The sequence below is a fragment of the Thamnophis sirtalis genome, unplaced genomic scaffold (assembly GCF_051295495.1).
Source record: "Thamnophis sirtalis isolate CommonGarterSnake01/CBP01778 unplaced genomic scaffold, rThaSir2_p1.2 scaffold_12, whole genome shotgun sequence".
NCBI classification, from domain to species: Eukaryota; Metazoa; Chordata; class Lepidosauria; order Squamata; family Natricidae; genus Thamnophis; species Thamnophis sirtalis.
Window position 1 is genome coordinate 828,810 of NW_028261392.1, and position 18,226 is coordinate 847,035.

Genomic DNA, 18,226 nt, shown 5'->3' on the forward strand with positions numbered 1-18,226 from the left:
CGAGACCGCGCTCTGCCTGTGAAGGTGCCTCTAGCCCGGACCAGCCCAGCCGAACTCTGGCGCCCGTTTCCTGGCGGAGGGAGGCTGAAACCAGCCTGGCCCTGCCCTCCGCTGCTGGGGGCCGCCCGCTGCCCCCCCCCCCCGGGCAAGAGAGAGCGAGAGGCGGCGCCGGCCGACGGGCGGGAGGGGGGGAGGGCGGCCGGAGCGCAGCAGCCCAGCCCTCGCTCTCCTCCTCCTCCTCCTCCGCGGAGCCGCTTGGCAGGTAGGCGCGGGGGGCGGGGGGGGCGGGGGTCCCGGGGGCGGGGCGGGGGGCGTGGCGGGGGTGTCCCGGGCGGGCCGTCCCGCCTACCTCGCGGGAGCGCTGTGCGGGCAGCAGCGGAGCGGAGCAAAGCCGAGAGAGGCGAGCGGAGCGGCGCTTCTGTCGGGGCGCTGGGACGGGGCGGCGTCCGGGAGGCTGTGAGCGCCGGCCGGGCCGCGGGCCGAGGGCCACCATGCACCTGGAGGATGGCTGAGGCCGGCCGGCCGAGCGCTTCCCCCGCGGGCCGGAGCGGAGGCGGCATGCGGGCACTCGGGGCCGCCCTGCGCTGCCTGCTCTTGTTGGCCGCCGTGCGCGGACGCCCGGCCCCCGCCTTGCCCGGGGACGGAGCCCCGCAGCCCGCAGGTAAGCAGCCCCCGGGGACGCCGAGGAGGAGGAGGAGGAGGAGCTGCGGGCGGGCGGGCGAGCCGGGCTGGCCGGGGGCTTCCTGGGTGCCCTTCCCCGAGGGAGCCTCCGCTGGTGGGCTGGGGAAGAAGCCGGAGAGCTTCCCGGGGAAAGTTGGCGCTGGGCGAAGGGGCCGGAGGGGGGGGGAAGAGGCTGCTTTGGCGTTCTCCCCCTCGGGGCTCCTGCCGGACCCCGCAAAGGCCCCCCTGGCTGGTTGGGGACCCGCTCCGGCCGAGGCGTTTGGCTGCGCGCTCTTGCCCGGCTCCTTCGCTGGAGAGACGACGGGGAGCTCCGCGCTAAGACCCACCTCTAGGCTCCCACCTTCCGCTGCAGAAAGAGCGAGACCCCCTCCCCATTGGATCAATGCCCGGGGTCCTCCTGGGGCCGCTTTCTCGCCCCTTGCAAAGTGCTGCTGGGGGCACCGCAGTCCCCGGTTCTCCTTTCGGAGTCTGCCGGGCGACCGTCTGCCAGAGGAGGAGGAGGAGGAATATTTCCTCCGGGTGTTGCGGGATTCGAACCCTGAGCAAATATTAGCCTGCCCAGCTCAGCCGCCTCTGCGCCGGAGCAGCAACCCAAGGTGTGTCTCCTGCTCGGAAACGTGGAGCCGCGGCAGCCACCAGTTGCGTCTGAAAGGGGCTTTTTGTACTCGCGGAAAGCGAAAGGATTTCCCGGGGGGAGCCGGCTGTCCTTCTCTTGCGGCCGCTTCCCCTTCAGACGAGGCCGAAAAGAAGCGCTGAAGTTCGGTTTTAATTCTTGGGCTATTAAAAGCCTAGGAAAGGGGGAAATGGGCGACTGCATTCGGTGGTTTAAATCCCCCCGCTGCCTTTGCTTGCATTGAAAGCAAGTGATAAATAAAAGCCATGGGAAACTCCTGGTGGAAAAGTTTTCACAAAGTTTCTTCTGTTGAAAGAGGCTGAAGGCCGTAGCCCTGGGGGAGCAGCCGTTGCATTTAATGTTCAGGGGAGAGTGATTGTCCTAAGGACTAGCGCTGGGATGCCTCAGTTTTGACATGTAAAACTAAAAGAGTCCAGCTGACTTTACCTGCTTCTCCTGACAGTCATATTCAGCTTTTCAATTCGGTCTTTGCATCACTTTAGATCAGTGTTTCTCAACCTTGGCAACTTGAAGATGTCCGGACTTCAACTCCCAGAATTCCCCAGCCAGCGAATGCTGGCTGGGGAATTCTGGGAGTTGAAGTCCGGACATCTTCAAGTTGCCAAGGTTGAGAAACACTGCTTTAGATCCTTTAACTGCACAGGTCTGAAACTAACTAAACACGCTACACAAGGAACACCAATATTTGGTTTCGCTGCTATGTTGTGTGTAAACAAGCACAACTTATTTAGAAGAAAATGCGGTCAGAGCAGATACACAAAAGACCAATTTGTTGGGTGTGAATAGGTACGTTCCCACCAGAATAAACACCAACAGTTAGGCTTAATTCCCCAAGACAACACAGTCTTAATTTGAGCGAATGTTGACGGGCAGTTATCCCCAGCGCTGGAAGGCAAACGTGGATTTCATTAATCAAGCCTGGCCAAACTTTTTAGGGTAGTGAAACTGGGCATCCAAGAGGCCGTAAATGCTATAAATATAAGAGGCACGGTGTAAATCTTAGCTTTGTGAAAAACCTTCTGCGGAACAGCTTGGAGAAAGGAGACAGTTCAGCTCCAGACAGAGCACAAATGTTTACTTTTTCACCAGGACATTGGAGAGAAAGAGAGAAAGGCAAACAGGGCCTTTTCCAGGATGAAACACGGGCTGGTCATTGGTCCATTCCTAAGGCGGGTTGGTTCAGCAGCTTTGCATTTCGCTGTCCAAGGCCTTATTTTGCAAAAAGAAGGAGGAGGAGGAGGAGGAGGAGGAGGAGGAGGAGGAGGAAGGGGGGGGGGCTTGGAAACATTTCCCCCCCCTCACCGCTTGTGATCTAATTCTCCACGCGGAGCTGGGAAGGTTATAACAGCCCCTTCCTTGTGCCGCCACTCAGCCGCACTGAAAGGAGCCATTCTGCAGGAATGCCTGTGTTTGCTCATAGGAGTACTAGCCATTAGTAAAGGTGGTGCAGATTCTAGCATCTTCCAGGGAGGTATTCCCCCGTGAGCGAGAAGGAGAGGCAGATGGCCGGGCCGTCCTTGAATACGGTCCAAACCGAAGCCTTTGGGGGGGCCTCCTCCGAGCAGAGCGTCTCCCCTCCGGATCCTTTTCTCCCGGCTGCAGCAGCAAAGACCGTGTCAGTTTTTATTTTTGTGAATGAAAGTAGAGAGGCAGGACAGAATTGGCCATGTAGGTCATTCACGAGAGTGGCAGTGATGATTAGGGAGGTCACTGAACTCCTTTGCAGGCGGGAACATGCGGCCACTCTATTCAGCCGCCACAGAATAGACGCGGAGATAAAAAAGCATTCAAATTTGCATTCGCATTCAGATAAAGATATAACTCGCTACGGTTGGTGCATGACAAGTAGCGGGCTAACTGCCTCGCTGCAGACAGAGCCAGGGGGACTGGGAAGGGACCCACGAGGGGCTGAGTTCCAGTGGTGGCCCACTACGCTTGTTTTCTAAAAAAACCTAAGAAAAATTACTTGGCTTCGCATGGAATGGATCTTTGCAGCTCCAAAACCGAAGGGCTGCTTGAGACAACTTGTTGCTAATTTGCAGTTATAAACAAAAGATACCAGGGCACCAAAGAGAACAGATGATACTCGCCTACACAGAGAGGAATTGTTTGCATCTCGTATTTATTTTAGCTGGGGATAATTGTGCCTACTTCCCAGGCTCTCTCTCTCCGCCTGGATTATATGACTTCGAAGAGCAATTAAAAATAATATTTGCTCTTTTAAAACCTACAGCACATTAACCCAGAGTAGCATTTCACAAGGGTTACAGCCAAAGGGGAAGAAATGGGGAAGAAGAAAGAGAAATGGTTTAAACCAGAGAGGTTTGAGCAGAATTCGGATAGCAGCTTCTCATTTGTGGCTAACTGCAGTTCTTAAATCTAAAGCTGTAGTGACGAACTAACTAGGACTTGTTTGAAATAAGGTCCGCCACGGGCAAATCCACAGGAGGGACATGAGAGGCAGGGAGCGTCTCCAAATCCAGTTTAGCTTCCTTAAGAGGCCTTTGCTTCTCACGAGTTCACTTTATTTCTAAGGTTAGTCGGCACCTGGCAAATCCGAATTATAGAATAACAAACAGAGTTGGAGGGGACCTTGGAGGTCTTCTAGTCCAACCCCTTGCTCGGGCAGGAAAGCCTGTGCCATTTTAGACAAGTGGCTGTCCAGTCCCTTCTTAAAAGCCTTCAGTGATGGAGCAGTCACAACTTCTGGAGGCAAGTTGTTAACTTGGTTAACTTCTGGTTAATTGTTCTGTCAAGAAATGTCTCCTTAGTTCTCTCCTTGATTGGTTTCCATCCGTTGCTTCCTGTCCTGCCTTCTGGTGCTTTGGAGAATAGGTGCCCCCCCTCCTCCTCTTTGTGCCAGCCCCTGTTCAAAATCACAAGTTTCGAATACGGATCCAGCAGGGTAAAAACCATGGTGGAGTGTGGCTCTAGCCTTGAGCAGTAGAATTGCTTTCGGATGTGGGGGGAACCCTCTTGGTGTAAGAGGTTACTTTTTGTAGGTAACTTCCACGCAGGCCACTGCAAGATTTTTATAATGCTGTCATTCTGATCTGACATTGTCCCGGGGGGTGGGTGGGGGACGGACACACACGGGGGGGTGGGGGTGGGGCTGTTCTCTTCCGCTTCCAATGCGTTCACGTGTCCTTTTAGCTTTTCTGCCTAGGAACCAGCGCGGAATGTTCCCCGATCTCCTCGTGTGCGTTTTGTTAATGGGAACAATTGATCTGTAGTATAAACATTTCAAGAAAAATTGTAATGACTGCTACGGTTTTATTTATCTTGCTTGGCATCGGTTTTCTTGCTTTAAACAGGATTATCCTGGCATTGTGATCAGGATTGTACCAGTTTGAATCGTGCTGCTGAGAAACGTGATGCCCACAAGATTCCTTATCTTGCCAATTCTAATGGTTTGTTGTTGTTTTTTTGGGTGGGTGAGAAAAGTCTTCTTTCTTTTTTAAAACAACAACAATAACAACAACGTTCAAGCCGTTTCTATTTCTATTTATGGTTCTTGGTGTTTCCCAGTCTGTAGTAGAAATGATCTTGTCATGGAACGATCTACCCGCAGAGATCTGGACCCTTCCCACTCTCTCGGCCTTCCGAAAAGCCACTAAAACCTGGCTGTTCCAGCAGGCCTGGGGCTGTGTTGACCCATGAATGAAGTCCAGCCCCCATCTAGGTTTGAGTGTATGGTGTGTTGCTTTTAAATCTGTTTTCGTTTTCCCCTATATTTTATTTTTTATTTTTCTCTTCTATTTGTAAGCTGCCCGGAGTCCTACCAGATTGGGCGGCATATAAATTTATTAAATTACAATTAATTACAATTACAAGTATTTGGAACAGATTTGGTGTGATTCCGTTAGTTGCACTTCAGTTTCCTTCGCAGGAGGCCTTGTTCAATGAAACATTCTCTCTCGTTCGAAAGAGTGGCAGTTTTGTGTGACACAAATGTGAAACGGTGCGTTTCCAACCCTTCGGCAGTTAGAATGTGGGAATCCACGTATGAATCAGTGCCTGGTGTGGTTAAGAAAAAGTGTGGACTCCTTTAGTGCTGTTTGAGTTCGGTGGTTTTCTTGCAGACGTTTCGTTACCCAACTAGGTAACGTCATCAGGGATCAACTCCTGAGTGTAAATGGCTTGTGTGAAGGTTCAGGGAAGCCTCTGGGGATGAGACCTTGGTTCTTATGGGGGGAAAAGGTTGAGAACTAGCAGGCTGTCCATTTCAATCTCTGCCCCAGCTGTTGGGAGGATGTGGGACACTCCAGTGATTTAGAGCAGGAGTCTCCAACCTGGGCAACTTTTAAGACTTGTGGACTTCAACTCCCAGAATTCCTCAGCCAGCTTCGGGATGAAAAAGGGGAAGCTTGCAACATGTCCGTCCAGAACGGATTTCGTCATTTGGGTAAAGGACTGGATTCTGCAAAGCTGATTAGGAGGCCCCAGAGCCAGGATGATAAACCTGTGGCACGCGTGCCCAACGTGGCACATGGAGCCATTTCACCTGGCATGCGCAGTCTCGGCCGTTCCTCTTCTGGGCTTCTGGTGTGCAAGTGCCAATCAGCTGTCCTTTGTGCCTGCGTCAGTGCTGGAAACCGGAAGAGCTGGGCTTCCATTTTCCGGTGTGAGCATGTGCGCCGGGCAGCTGATGGGCGCATGGACATGCGCGGCAGCAACTGGAGGTTAATTTTGGGGAGGGCGCATGCCCCCTGGGCAACTCCTCTTCCTGATGGCGGCCCAGACGAGCACACACGAAGTGTTCCCTTGTGGTGCCCAAAAGGTTCCCCATCACTTCCCCAGAGCTTGGAAGTTGTAAAAGGCAGAGGTTAGACGTAGCAGAGTTGGAAGAAAGGAAACGTTTAAACCAGTGTTTCTCAACCTTGTCAACTTGAAGATGTGTGGACTTCAACTCCCAGAATTCCCCAGCCAGCGAAGCATAGCTGGCTGGGGAATTCTGGGGATTGAAGTCCACAGGACTTAAAGTCGCCAAGGTTGAGAAACACTGTTTTAGACTGTAAAATCCTGCGCCGTACTTTTTTATCGACTTCATGTAATGTTGTTAGCAAATGTAACCTCAAATAGTGCCTTGGGGTTGCATATGAGAAATGATATTTAATCTCTTCACACAGAGCAGGTTGAAAAGTCACCTTCATCATCCATCGCTTGGTCCAAAGTCAATCCAGTTTTCAGTGTTGAGTTGGCTTAACCAGCACCTCAAAAAAGGCCATAAAATTGTGTCAGTCGTGTGGGTAGGCTTCATTACACTCATACTATAAAGCGAGGACCACCTGTAGCTGAAGGTTTTACTACTGGTAGGATAGTCATGGCACTTGGTTCCACCTCTGTAATGAATAGAGGCATCTTCTCAAACAACATCTGACCTCAGATTGATTTCTAGCTTAGCTACTTATGGTGAAGAATAGAGTAGAGCAGAACATATTTTTTTTATAAATTTTTATTTTTATTACACAGACAACACATACAGACAACAATAAAAAAACAAAAAACAAAACACACACAGATACAAAAAGAGCATCATCACCTACAGCATGTCGTTTGGTTACAGGTGTTTTAACATCCATATTCTCAAATAACATTTACCATCACAGATTTTTCATCCAGTATAACTAAATGCCTCACTTTCATTGTACAGTATACATTCAATTACGATTAGTATTATTTTTCCCCAATAAATCATAGTTCCCTTACATTCTTGATTATCTGTTTGATAACAGTATAATTTTATATAATCCCCATGTGAAAGAAAAGATTTTTTTTACCAACCATTTATATTTATATATCACTATTTCCATTATACATAATTCCACCAATCAACTATCAGGTATGCTTATGTTCATTGTTATCCTTGTACCTCATACCTTCAAACAGAAATATTTTTCAACAAAATATTCTAAATGGTCGCTACATATATATACCAATTTTTTAATTATTCCCTTATTAAAATTATTTATCAACAAGATATCATTATAATATGTTCTTAAGGTTATACATTATATCACCAATCCTCTATCAAGTATACATAAAATCGTTGTTATCCTTTTTAAAGCAAAAAATTCTAAAGTATTCAATTCATAGATATATCAGTTTTTCATTGTTAATTTATTTCACAGCATGATTGTGTTATCATTTAACTCCTTCAGTTAAAACATGAGTAAAACATTTTTCATTTCCAAGTTTTTCCCCCCAGCCACTGATAGAACAAGTCCCATATCTTATAAAATTGCTCGTCCTTATGATGAAGAATAGAGTAGAGTAGAGTAGAGTAGAGTAGAGTAGAGTAGAGTAGAGTAGAGTAGAGTAGAGTAGAGTAGAGTAGAGTAGAGTAGAACAGAACATTTTATTGGCCAAGTGTGATTGGACACACAAGGAATTTGTGTCTCTGGTGCATAGCTCCAGTCCTCTGTCTGGGTAACTGGAGTCCCTGTTGGTCAGCCAAGTCCTTCTTCTCAATCCTTCTTCTCTTGACTTCTCAACCTCTGTAATTTTAAGATGTGTGGACTGACTTCAAGCGCCCTGCTTAGGCACTCTGGGCAACCTTATTCAAATTCCCTCCCCCTTGGATGCCATTGGATCCTAAAAGAAGCCGTATCTGCGGTCTGAATCTGCTCTAATTTTATGGAGTTGCTTTCAGTTGTGGCTTAAGAATGTGAGCGAGACGCTTGGAAGGGTTTGCCCAACCATTTAATTTCACCCGACCCCTGTATTTAATCCTGAAAAGTGCCCTATTATTTCTTCTTAATGAAAGGCAATATATAAAACCAGGGAACGAAATCATACGATGCAGTTAGGAGTCCCAGCAGCTTCCGAGGGTGGAATAGTGGAAAATATGTCCTCTTATTCTTCACTTGGCATCCGACTCTTTCCATGAGGGAATTTGTCCTGGTTTTCGCCCCAAATCCTGGCCGTTTGGTCGGCTGCAGGAATGACTTCAGGGTCCGTTTTATGTTAGATCCAGGCACCAAGATTCAACCCCATCCGAACCGACGACGGTTTTAATCAGAGGCCTTGGTAAGGACACTTGACTGTCAGAAGAGGAAGAAAGGGGGAAATGTCCATGTTAACCTTGGTTATTTCAGGAGTTTCCTTCACGGGCTTTTAAGAAATATTTCCCATTTTATAGCAAGGGGAGACATTGTCATCTTCTTTGATTATCTGTCAAGGAGCCAATAAATCATTTGTAATGAACTAATGCACAGAGAGAGAGACAGAGAGAGAGAGAGAGAGAGAGAGAGGGAAAGGGAGAGAGAGGGAAAGGGAGAGAGAAGGAAAGAGGCAGAGAGGGAAAGAGAGAGGGAAAAAGAGGAGAGGGGGAGGGAGAGGGGGAGAGGGAAAAGGAGGGAGAGAGGGAAAGGGAAAGAGGAAAAAGGGAGAGGGAAGGAGATATAGAGAGAGCAAAAAGAGAAGGAAAGAGGGAGAGAGGGAGGGAAAAGGAGAGAGAAGGAGAGGGAGAGAGGAGAAGGGAGAAAGAGAGGAGAGAGAGAGAGAGAGGGAGGGAGGGAGGGAGGGAGAGAGAGAGAGAGAGAGAGAGAGAGAGAGGGGGGGGGAAAGGGAGAGAGAGGGAAAGGGAGAGAGAAGGAAAGAGGCAGAGAGGGAAAGAGAAAGGGAAAAAGAGGAGAGGGGGAGGGAGAGGGGGAGAGGGAAAAGGAGGGAGAGAGGGAAAGGGAAAGAGGAAAAAGGGAGAGGGAAGGAGATATAGAGAGAGCAAAAAGAGAAGGAAAGAGGGAGAGAGGGAGGGAAAAGGAGAGAGAAGGAGAGGGAGAGAGGAGAAGGGAGAAAGAGAGAGGAGAGAGAGAGAGGGAGGGAGGGAGGGAGGGAGGGAGAGAGAGAGAGAGAGAGAGAGAGAGAGAGAGAGAGATATCCTTTTTCAGTCAAAAAGAGTTCCAAGGCTAGGAGAGGAACTTATCCGCTTTTGGTTTCTGAGCTGGCAAACTTGTGGGTGTGACACAAACACACCTTGTGTGGCACAACACAAAGGGGGGGGGGGAAACCCGAGAGGAGATTGTGCACCTGGTGTTGTTGTTTCTCTGTGTATAAAACACAAGGATAGTAAGAGTGCCAACACAGGCGGACTTCCACTTAACAACAGTCCGTTTAGTGACCCTTCAAAGTGACGACGGTGCAGAAGAAAGTGACTTACGACCGTTGTGGTCACAGGATCAAAATCTGGAGGATTTGCCACAGGCTCGTATTTTTGAGAGTTTTATTTTATTTTATTTTTTAAAAGGGTATGGCAGGAGTTAGCCAGGGATCACCGAGGTAGCCGTCTGTCTCCGTGAAAGGAATTTTTCCGGGCGGTGTTACCTTATTCGCGGGGTGCCTGAATGCTGGGAGGAAATCAGGGGAGTCTCCTTTCTTGTCCCTTCCGCCATTTATCCGCTCACGGGAATTGAACCGCCGACCTCAGCGGTGCGCAGCCCAGCCCCTAACCACGGGAGCCACGACGGCCCCTCGACAGTTGCAGTGCCCGGGGGGGGTCACATGACTACAGAGCCGAGGTGGCGCAGTGGGTAGAGTGCAGTACTGCAGGCCACTTCAGCTGACTGCTATCTGCAGTTCAGCGGTTCAAATCTCACCGGCTCAAAGGTTGACTCAGCCTTCCATCCTTCCGAGGTGGGTGAAATGAGGACCCGGATTGTTGGGGGCGATATGCTGACTCTGTAAACCGCTTAGAGAGGGATGAAAGCCCTATGAAGCGGTATATAAGTCTAACTGCTATTGCTATTTTGGTGCCCTTCTGACAAGCAAAGTCAACGAAGACCCCAGATTCACTTCACATCCGTGTTACTAATTTAACAACCGCAGGGATTCGCTTAACAACTGTTGCACAAAATGAGGCAACAGGCGTTTCACTCAGCCACAAATATTTTGGGCTCAATTGTGCTCATAAGTTGAGGAATACCTGTATCAGTATAAGGACAAGCGTCTTATCCGGGTCTCACTTGTACAGAGGCAAATATCGGAGCAAGCCAGAAGATTTAGATTTAGATTGTTTATTTGTATGCCGCCCTTTTCCCTGGGGGGACTCAGGGCGGCTCACAATCAAAAGGAAGGGGGGGGACAGACTTTTACATATAAGACAGTACATGATTAAAACGCAACATTCATACCATTCGGTCGGGTTACAATCTTTAGCCCCAGGCCTGACGGGATAGCCAGATTCTAAGGGCTGTGTGGAAGGTCTGGAGGGTGGTGAGGGTACGAAGCTCCACGGGGAGATTGTTCCATTGGGTCGGGGCTACCACCGAGAAGGCTCTCCTCCGCGTGGTGGCCAGTCGGCATTGGCCAGCGGATGGAACTCGGAGAAGGCCTAAACGATGAGATCTAATGGGTCATGTGGAGGTGATCAGCAGTAGGCGGTCTCTCAAGAAGGAGACTTGGAAGAGTGGAAGGGAGACAGAAAATGACGGGGAAAGTGACTTGTGGGCAATTCCGTAGGAGACAAAGGAGACTTGCTGACGTGTTGAGAGATGTCCTGCCTGCTCCTCTGGGGCTGTGTTGAAAGCCAACTTGGCAACCGAGGCCCTCTCCTTCTCCACGGCTTGGATTTGGTGGGGCTGAATGTCAGCCACCAACTGAGAAACTCCCCCCCCTCATTTAAATTTATTCCTCTCTAACGGGGGGGGGGGAAATACTCTTCCACGGTGCCAAGAAAGGAACGTTCTTCCAACCCACTTTGTGATTTTGGTCTTCGTGATTGACACTCTGTTGTTGAAAAGCCTTCGCTGTTGGGTGCCTCTCAAACTTTCTCAACGTTGGCAACTTAAGAGCTTTAACTCTACGAGACGGAACGGGAAGGAGATCATTCAAGAGAGAAGCAACCTTGAGCCAAGGGAGGAATTTCCTGATAGTCAGAACAATCAATCAATGGAACTACCTGCCTCCAGAAGTTGTGGGCGCTCCACGACTGGAGGTTTTTAAGAAGAGCCTGGACAGCTCCTCGTCCTGAATGGCATAGGGCCTCCTGCCTGCGCAGGGGGTTGGACTAGAAGGCCTCCGAGGTCCCTGCCCAATCCTATGTTCTAAGATGTATGGACATCCGCTTAGGCCGGAGGTGGAGAATTCTCAGAGCTAAAGCCTCTCTTCAAAGTTAACACGGCTGAGCATTGGAGTTATAAAGCATAATGTACGTCCAGGGTAGTATCTCCAACGTAGCTGTCCCCGTACTGGCAATGCATTGTATGTACTCCCTTGGCTACAAATCATTTAAATCAGTGTTTCTCAACCTTGGTGACTTTAAGTCCTGTGGACTTCAACTCCCAGAATCCCCCAGCCAGCAGAGCTGGCTGGGGAATTCTGGGAGTTGAAGTCCACAGGACTTAAAGTCGCCAAGGTTGAGAAACACTGTGGTAGAAGAATGAGAGATGGGAAGAGTACCCATGGTCATTGATACATCGGCTACCACTCATATCCATGTCCTTCCTCTCCCCAGCTTTGTTCAGGGAAAGCTCAGGGCTCTACTTCATGTTTCCCAAAAGGCATCTAGATGTTGCTACCCCCTCTTAGTTGGAGGAGCGAGTTGATTCAGTCCCCTTCAGTCTGAATCACCCCTTTGAAGTGTTGCAGGGATACAAATCTTGGTTCTGGGCATTGTGTTCCAGCCGCAGTGGATTCAATCATCTGATTTTGATTGTCGCTCAGTAAACTGTTGGTATCTCTAGTAGGTTTGGCCATTGGAGGTGGTGAAACATAGTATGAGATTTCCTCGATCACGTGTTGAGTATACGCCTACTTGATGATCTGGCTGTAGCCTTGGTTCCCTACGTATTTTATCTTTCTTCAAACTAACGTTTGTCTCCCTCCCCTTTCTACAGTACACAACGGGGGCAACTTTGTTCAAACATTCAGGTTGAAAGTCCGGGGGGGGGGGGAATTTACTCTGTTTTGGTGAATTTCACTGTAATTTAGCAGTGGGAATCCAAGCCGCCTCCCGTGCTTGTTCAAATCGTTTCCCCAAACTGCAACTCTTGCTTGCAAGGAGGGTGAGAACATTTCTAGCCACGGTTGACGTGAGCAAGTTCAGGTCCCTTAGGAGAAAATGGCAAACGCTTCCAGAAGCCAATTGAGACTCTGTCCTGAAGCCTTTCACCGCAGTCTGTTTGCAAAGAAGAAGTCGTTCTTTCAAGAGAGCATGGCAAGGACTCTCGGCTCTGCCAGCTTGGCCCCCATGGCGACCAGGAAGAAGAGGAAACTTCCACAGAAAAGGTGTGGGTTTGGAGCGGGGGGGGGAAGTATTCAGGAGAGCTCTGAGGAATAATAATCAGCATAGGACTCAAAGGAAGTGAAAGGGAGGAGTAGAGGTCACAACACATAATTCAGGTACGAGAAAGTAATTCCCTCTGGCTTTTCACACATTTCCCCCCACCTCCCTCCTGTTTGGAGACTGGGCCTTTGTGAGATAGTGGCTCCAGAAGCCACACTTGGAAAAAAGATGTGTTGTCTTAGGAATACAGAGATTTAGGTGATTCTAATCCATTCTTAAGACTTTAAAAAAAAACACCTACAAGATGAAGGGGACTTTATGCTCTTGCGAAACATGTGGCAGAGTCTGGAAATAAGAAATTGGGCTTAGGAAAATATTCTTTGGGGGGAATGGCCAATCCTTTCACAGTACTGAAAAGCAGAAAGTAATATAGCTCCAGTGTCCTGTAGTCCACTCAGATGGATAGAAGTGTACAGATAGTTTTCAATTAAGGATATTTGGTTGCTCAGAGGCCATTCAAAGTTATGACGGACTTAGTAAATGTGTTTTTATTTTCCATTTTCATTTTGTACAGTCACATATATACTGTGCAGAACCGGGGCCATATAACATTAAACAATAAACACAGCCATTCCTCTTGTCAACAAAACCCCCCAAAATAAAGACCCAATGTACCTCTTCGACCCTCCATACATCCTTTCTTTCGCTCCCCTCCAACTTTCCCAGATGTGGAATTTTGATGACCGTTTAATGATCAGTATAACCTATTACTAATTCTGGGCTCATAGTTGTATGTTGAGGGCTACCAAGAACCTTCCCCCCCCCCAAAAAAAACCAATTTTCCTCTTGGCCTCTGTTGAGTGAATGCGACACCTCTTCAAGTGATATTGGTTCAATCTGGGTCATGTGTTTGTCTCAAAGCAAAGCATAACAATCGGATATGACTGATTATGTTGTTGTAATTCAGGCATAAAAGTAGAGGGAGAATACATAAATATAACGCCAATCCATTTTCCTGGGCTTTTATAGAACCTTACCTTACATCACACAGATGCAAAGTTCTCATTCGGCGGCATATAAATAAAATCAACAACAACAACAACAACAACAACATTCCCAGAGATCCCGTGTTTGAAAGACCAGTTTTCCCCCCCCCATGCAACTTTCCTGATCATCGCCCACCGCTGGATACCATACAACAGATGCCTAGAATCCTTGATCAGAATACAGGCAGGGCCCCAGCAGTTCTAATTTATGGTTTTGTTCTTCCAGAGAAAAAGTTGGAGGCTCAGAATGTAAGAGAACCGGGCTGTTTTAGTGCCCCTGTTGTGGTGCATCTCGCCCCCTTTTGAAGCTCCTGCTTTCTCTCGGCAGAGTTGTTTGAATTGTGTTTTGTGACTGCCTTGGTGTGGAGCTGTGGCCGCAGGGGGAGGCTTCCCAGGGCGAGTTTGATATTCAACATGATTGAGTGTTGCAACGTTGCCTCTGGTCACCAGGACAGCAAGAGCTGAGAGGAATGTGGGAGAAGGGAAGAGCTAAACCTTGGGCAAACTTCGTTGTTTAAGGCGGAACCTGCCGTCTTTCTCTCCCTCACTCTGGAGGGAAGGGTTTTCTTTCCTGCAGGTTTAACCCAGGCACGGCCTCCCTTTACGACCAGTGGCTTAGCAATCATTCAGAGTTACGGCAGATCTACTTGGGGAAAATACTTGGGGTTCTGACGGTTGGGCCCAAACCCAGCCCGGCCCCTGAAGAAACAGAACCTCCCTTGGTCACTCAGCAACATTTGAACAAAAGTTACTGCCATTTAGCAATAGCAATAGCAGTTAGACTTATATACCGCTTCATAGGGCTTTCAGCCCTCTCTAAGCGGTTTACAGAGTCAGCATATCGCCCCCACAATCTGGGTCCTCATTTCACCCACCTCGGAAGGATGGAAGGCTGAGTCAACCTTGAGCCGGTGAGATTTGAACTGCTGAACCACAGCTAGCAGTCAGCTGAAGTAGCCTGCAGTGCTGCACTCTAATCACTGTGCCACCTCCTGCAGCCCCCACATCAAAACCCGGCATTTATTTCCATTTTTTATTTTATTTTATGAAACGGGCTCATGGAGAGCCACAGGCTCGCTTAACAACCGCTGCAAAAAAAAAAAAGAGAGAAAAGGTTGTAAAATCAGGTCAGCCCCGGTGGGCGCCTTGATTTACGACTGTCATGAGTTATGGGCAGGCTCCATACGGGTCATAATTCAAGGACGCTGGCTGTGCACTGGCCCAAACCAGTTCTTCAAAAGTCAAAAGTCTACTTAACTTGGTTTCCTCGGTCTTGTGGAATTGTGCTTTGTTTGGAAAAAGTGGGGGGCCCTTAAGGGAACCGGTGGTGACCTTCACAACGATTGGCTCCCATCGCTGTTTTTCTCTATTATTCAGGGGTTTTTCTACCTCCCGCTTTTTCAGGAGGGAAGAAACGAGGTGAGGGTGGAAGAAGAACAGGAGGCCTTCCTCTTGTACAGTACAGGTAGTCCTCAAGTTACAACCACAATCGAGCCCAAAACCTAGGCAGCTGCCAGGGGAAGGTTCCTGCCACCATTACTACCGGTTCGGTGCCCGCAAATTTTTGCTCTGGGCGCGTGTGCGTTTGCACTGAAAACGGCCTGTGCATGCACACAACATTAAAAAAGGGAAAGAAACAACATTTTTTTCAATGAAGAGTGTTCTGCGCATGTGCAGAACGGAAAATGTACAGAAAACAGGCATGAAAATGAAGAGGCTGCCAAGGAGAGAACCGGTACAGCCACGTATCTGCCAGAGTTACTACCTATTCGGCCGAACCGCTCCGTACTGGTAGGAACTCACCTCTGGCGGCTATGTGAAGATATTTGTTAAGTGAGTTTTGCCCCCATTTTACCACTTTTCTTGCCACGGTTGTTAAGTGAATCATTGCATTTGTTAAGATAGAAACGCCGTTGTTAAGGGGACCCGGATTCCCCGTTGACTTTTTCTTGCAAAAGGGACACGGCAACCGTCATAAGTAGGAATCAGCTGCCAATCTGATGAATTTTGATCATGGGAACATGGGGAATCCTGCAGTGGTCGTAAGTGTGGATCTGGCAGCAGTCATGAGCCCCTATTTTCCATGCCATTGTAACTTCGAACGGTCATTGAACAAGCTGTTGTAAGTCAAGGACTACTTGTGAAAAGCTGCCTGGGTCTAGCCTTAGGGGGGGTGCTCTGCTCCGGAGGATTTGTGGGGGCGGAGAGCTTCCCTTTTTATCAGCTCTTTCTGTACAGGAAAAACTCTGCAAACTTGTCAAGCGTATAATCCACGTTTCATTTTAAAGGCCCTTTTCATCTCCTGCCCCCATGACGGCGCTAGGCAGGTAGCTGCAGGGATTTGAACCATCCAGCCTCCGAACGCAGCAGCGCAAGGGGGATGGCCAACGCATTAGACCAGGGGGTCTCCGAACTTGGGAAGTTTTAAGACTTGTGGACTTCAACTCCCATAATTCCCCAGTCATCATAACTTTCTCTCTTGTGATCCTTTCCTTCCTCTGCAAACTCTTAGATCAGAGGTATCCAAACTCGGGAAGTTTTAAGACTTGTGGACTTCAACTCCCAGAATTCCCCAGCCAGCATTCTGGGAGTTGAAGTCCACAAGTCTTAAAGTTGCCAAGTTTGGACAACTCTGCATTAGACAGAAAGAATCTCATTACAGGCAATCAAACACACACACACACACACACACACACACACACACACACACACACACACATACACACACGTGACGTAGCTACTACGCTCTGCTTTCTTCCCGGCTACTCGGCCTGAAGTCCCGGGCAGGGAGGGAGGGAGGGATGCAGATGCTTTGGCTTGGCCAGAGAATGCCACCAGATGGCACCAACTGACCTCTGAAATTCTAATAAAAAGATTGTAAAACTCCTGAAACTGTCTTAAAGTCGCCAAGTTTGAAGACCTCTGCTCAAAGGTCTTCTCCAGAACCCCAATTCGAAAGCATCGTTCTTTGGCTCTCCCCCTTCCTCATGGTCCACCTCTCATGCACGACTACGGAGGAATCCACGGCTTTCACTATTAGTCAGAATAATAAGATGAGAACAGCAGAAATGAGAAAGATTTACTCCAGTTTGGATTGAAACGAATATCCCCAAAAGTCGGAGAGAAGTCCTTCTCCTTGCAATCACAGAAACCGAACAGGTAGCCTCTTGGCTTTTATGCCAGAGTCGCACATGGATTGGAGGGTTGACTGGCTCGGCTTGGAGAAATTTCCTATTCCCCACCCACCCACTCCTCTACTAAAAAAATAAAATAAAATACAGGAAACCTCCCTTCCCCTCTTTTAAAATCAAATGCCTCCTTGTCTCACAGCCTATTTTGGCTCCCTTATGCCGTGTAGGTGGTCTTGGTTTAACATCAAGGATAGCAGAGTGGTCAGCTGCTCCGAAGGGTCTGCTAGGAAAGAGGTCCTGGAAGGTGACTGTGGAATATTATTTGAGGTTCTTGAGGTGGTCCTAACGTCTCCGAGGTCTGTTCTGACCCTTGCATTCAAGTGCAGGAATCATGGGGGCTCTTTCTAAAAAGCAGCAAGATTTCTACGAAGAAGGCCGTGTCGTCTGTCCGCTCTCCAACAAAGAGGACTCTCTTTAACCAGTCTTTCAATATCTCAGGGGTTGCCACCAAGAAGAGGGACTCAACCTATTCTCCAAAGCACCAGAAGGCGGCAGGACAAGAAGCAATGGATGGAAACTAATCAAGGAGGGAAGCAACTCAGAACTAAGGAGAAATTTCCTGGCAGTGAGAACAATTAATCAGTGGAACAGAAGTTGCCTCCAGAAGTTGTGAATGCCCCAACACTGGAAGTCTTTCAGAAGAGATTGGATAATCCTTTGTCTGAAATGGTGTAGGGTTTCCTGCCTAGGCAGGGGGTTGGACTAGAAGACCTCCTAAAAACTATGATTGTGGGAAGAAGGGAGGGAGGAAAAGGAAGGAAGGAAGGAAGGAAGGAAGGAAGGAAGGAAGGAAGGAAGGAAGGAAGGAAGGAAGGAAGGAAGGAAGGAACCTTGTTAGAGGGAGATCAAGTCTGCAACTATGGAGGAATTTCCTGACAGTGAGAACAATTAACCAGTGGAACAACTTGCCTCTAGAAGTTGTGAATGCCCCATCACTGGAAGTCTTTAAGAAGAGATTGGACAACCATTTGTCTGGAATGATGTAGGGTTTCCTGCCTAGGCAGGGGGTTGGACTAGAAGACCTGGTTTTGGTGGCTTTTTGGAAGGCCACGAGGGTGGGAAGGGTTCGGATCTCTGCTGGCAGCTCGTTCCACAGAGCCGGAGCAGCTACAGAAAAGGCTCTCCCCTGAGAGGTCGCCAGCTGGCATTGTCCGGTCGACGGCACCCGGAGGAGGCCTAGCCTATGGGTTCTTATCGGACGTTGGGAGGTGTGTAGCAGGAGACGGTCTCTCACATATCCAGGTCCAATGCCATGTAGGGCTTTAAAGGTGAACACCAGCACTTTGTAGCGCGTCCGGAGACCAATAGGGAGCCAGTGCAGCTCGCGGAGGATAGGTGTAACATGGGTGTACCGAGGTACACCCGATATCGCTCGCGCGGCTGCATTCTGGCCCAACTGTAGTCTCCGAACACTCTTCAAGGGCAGCCCCATGTAGAGTGCGTGGCAGCAATC

General features: G+C 48.9%; 1 protein-coding gene across 4 annotated transcripts in view; it reads left to right on the forward strand.

Annotated features, from left to right (window-relative positions):
• The first annotated feature begins 374 nt into the window (after positions 1 to 374).
• Positions 375 to 18,226, forward strand: part of FGFR3 (fibroblast growth factor receptor 3) — a 65,232-nt gene continuing 47,380 nt past the window's right edge. For all 4 annotated transcript variants that reach the window (XM_087726490.1, XM_087726491.1, XM_087726492.1 and 1 more), the window contains exon 1: positions 375 to 661. In XM_087726490.1, coding sequence (XP_087582616.1) covers positions 505 to 661 — 157 coding nt within the window. In that variant the 5' untranslated portion in view covers positions 375 to 504. The remainder of the gene's footprint in view (positions 662 to 18,226) is intronic.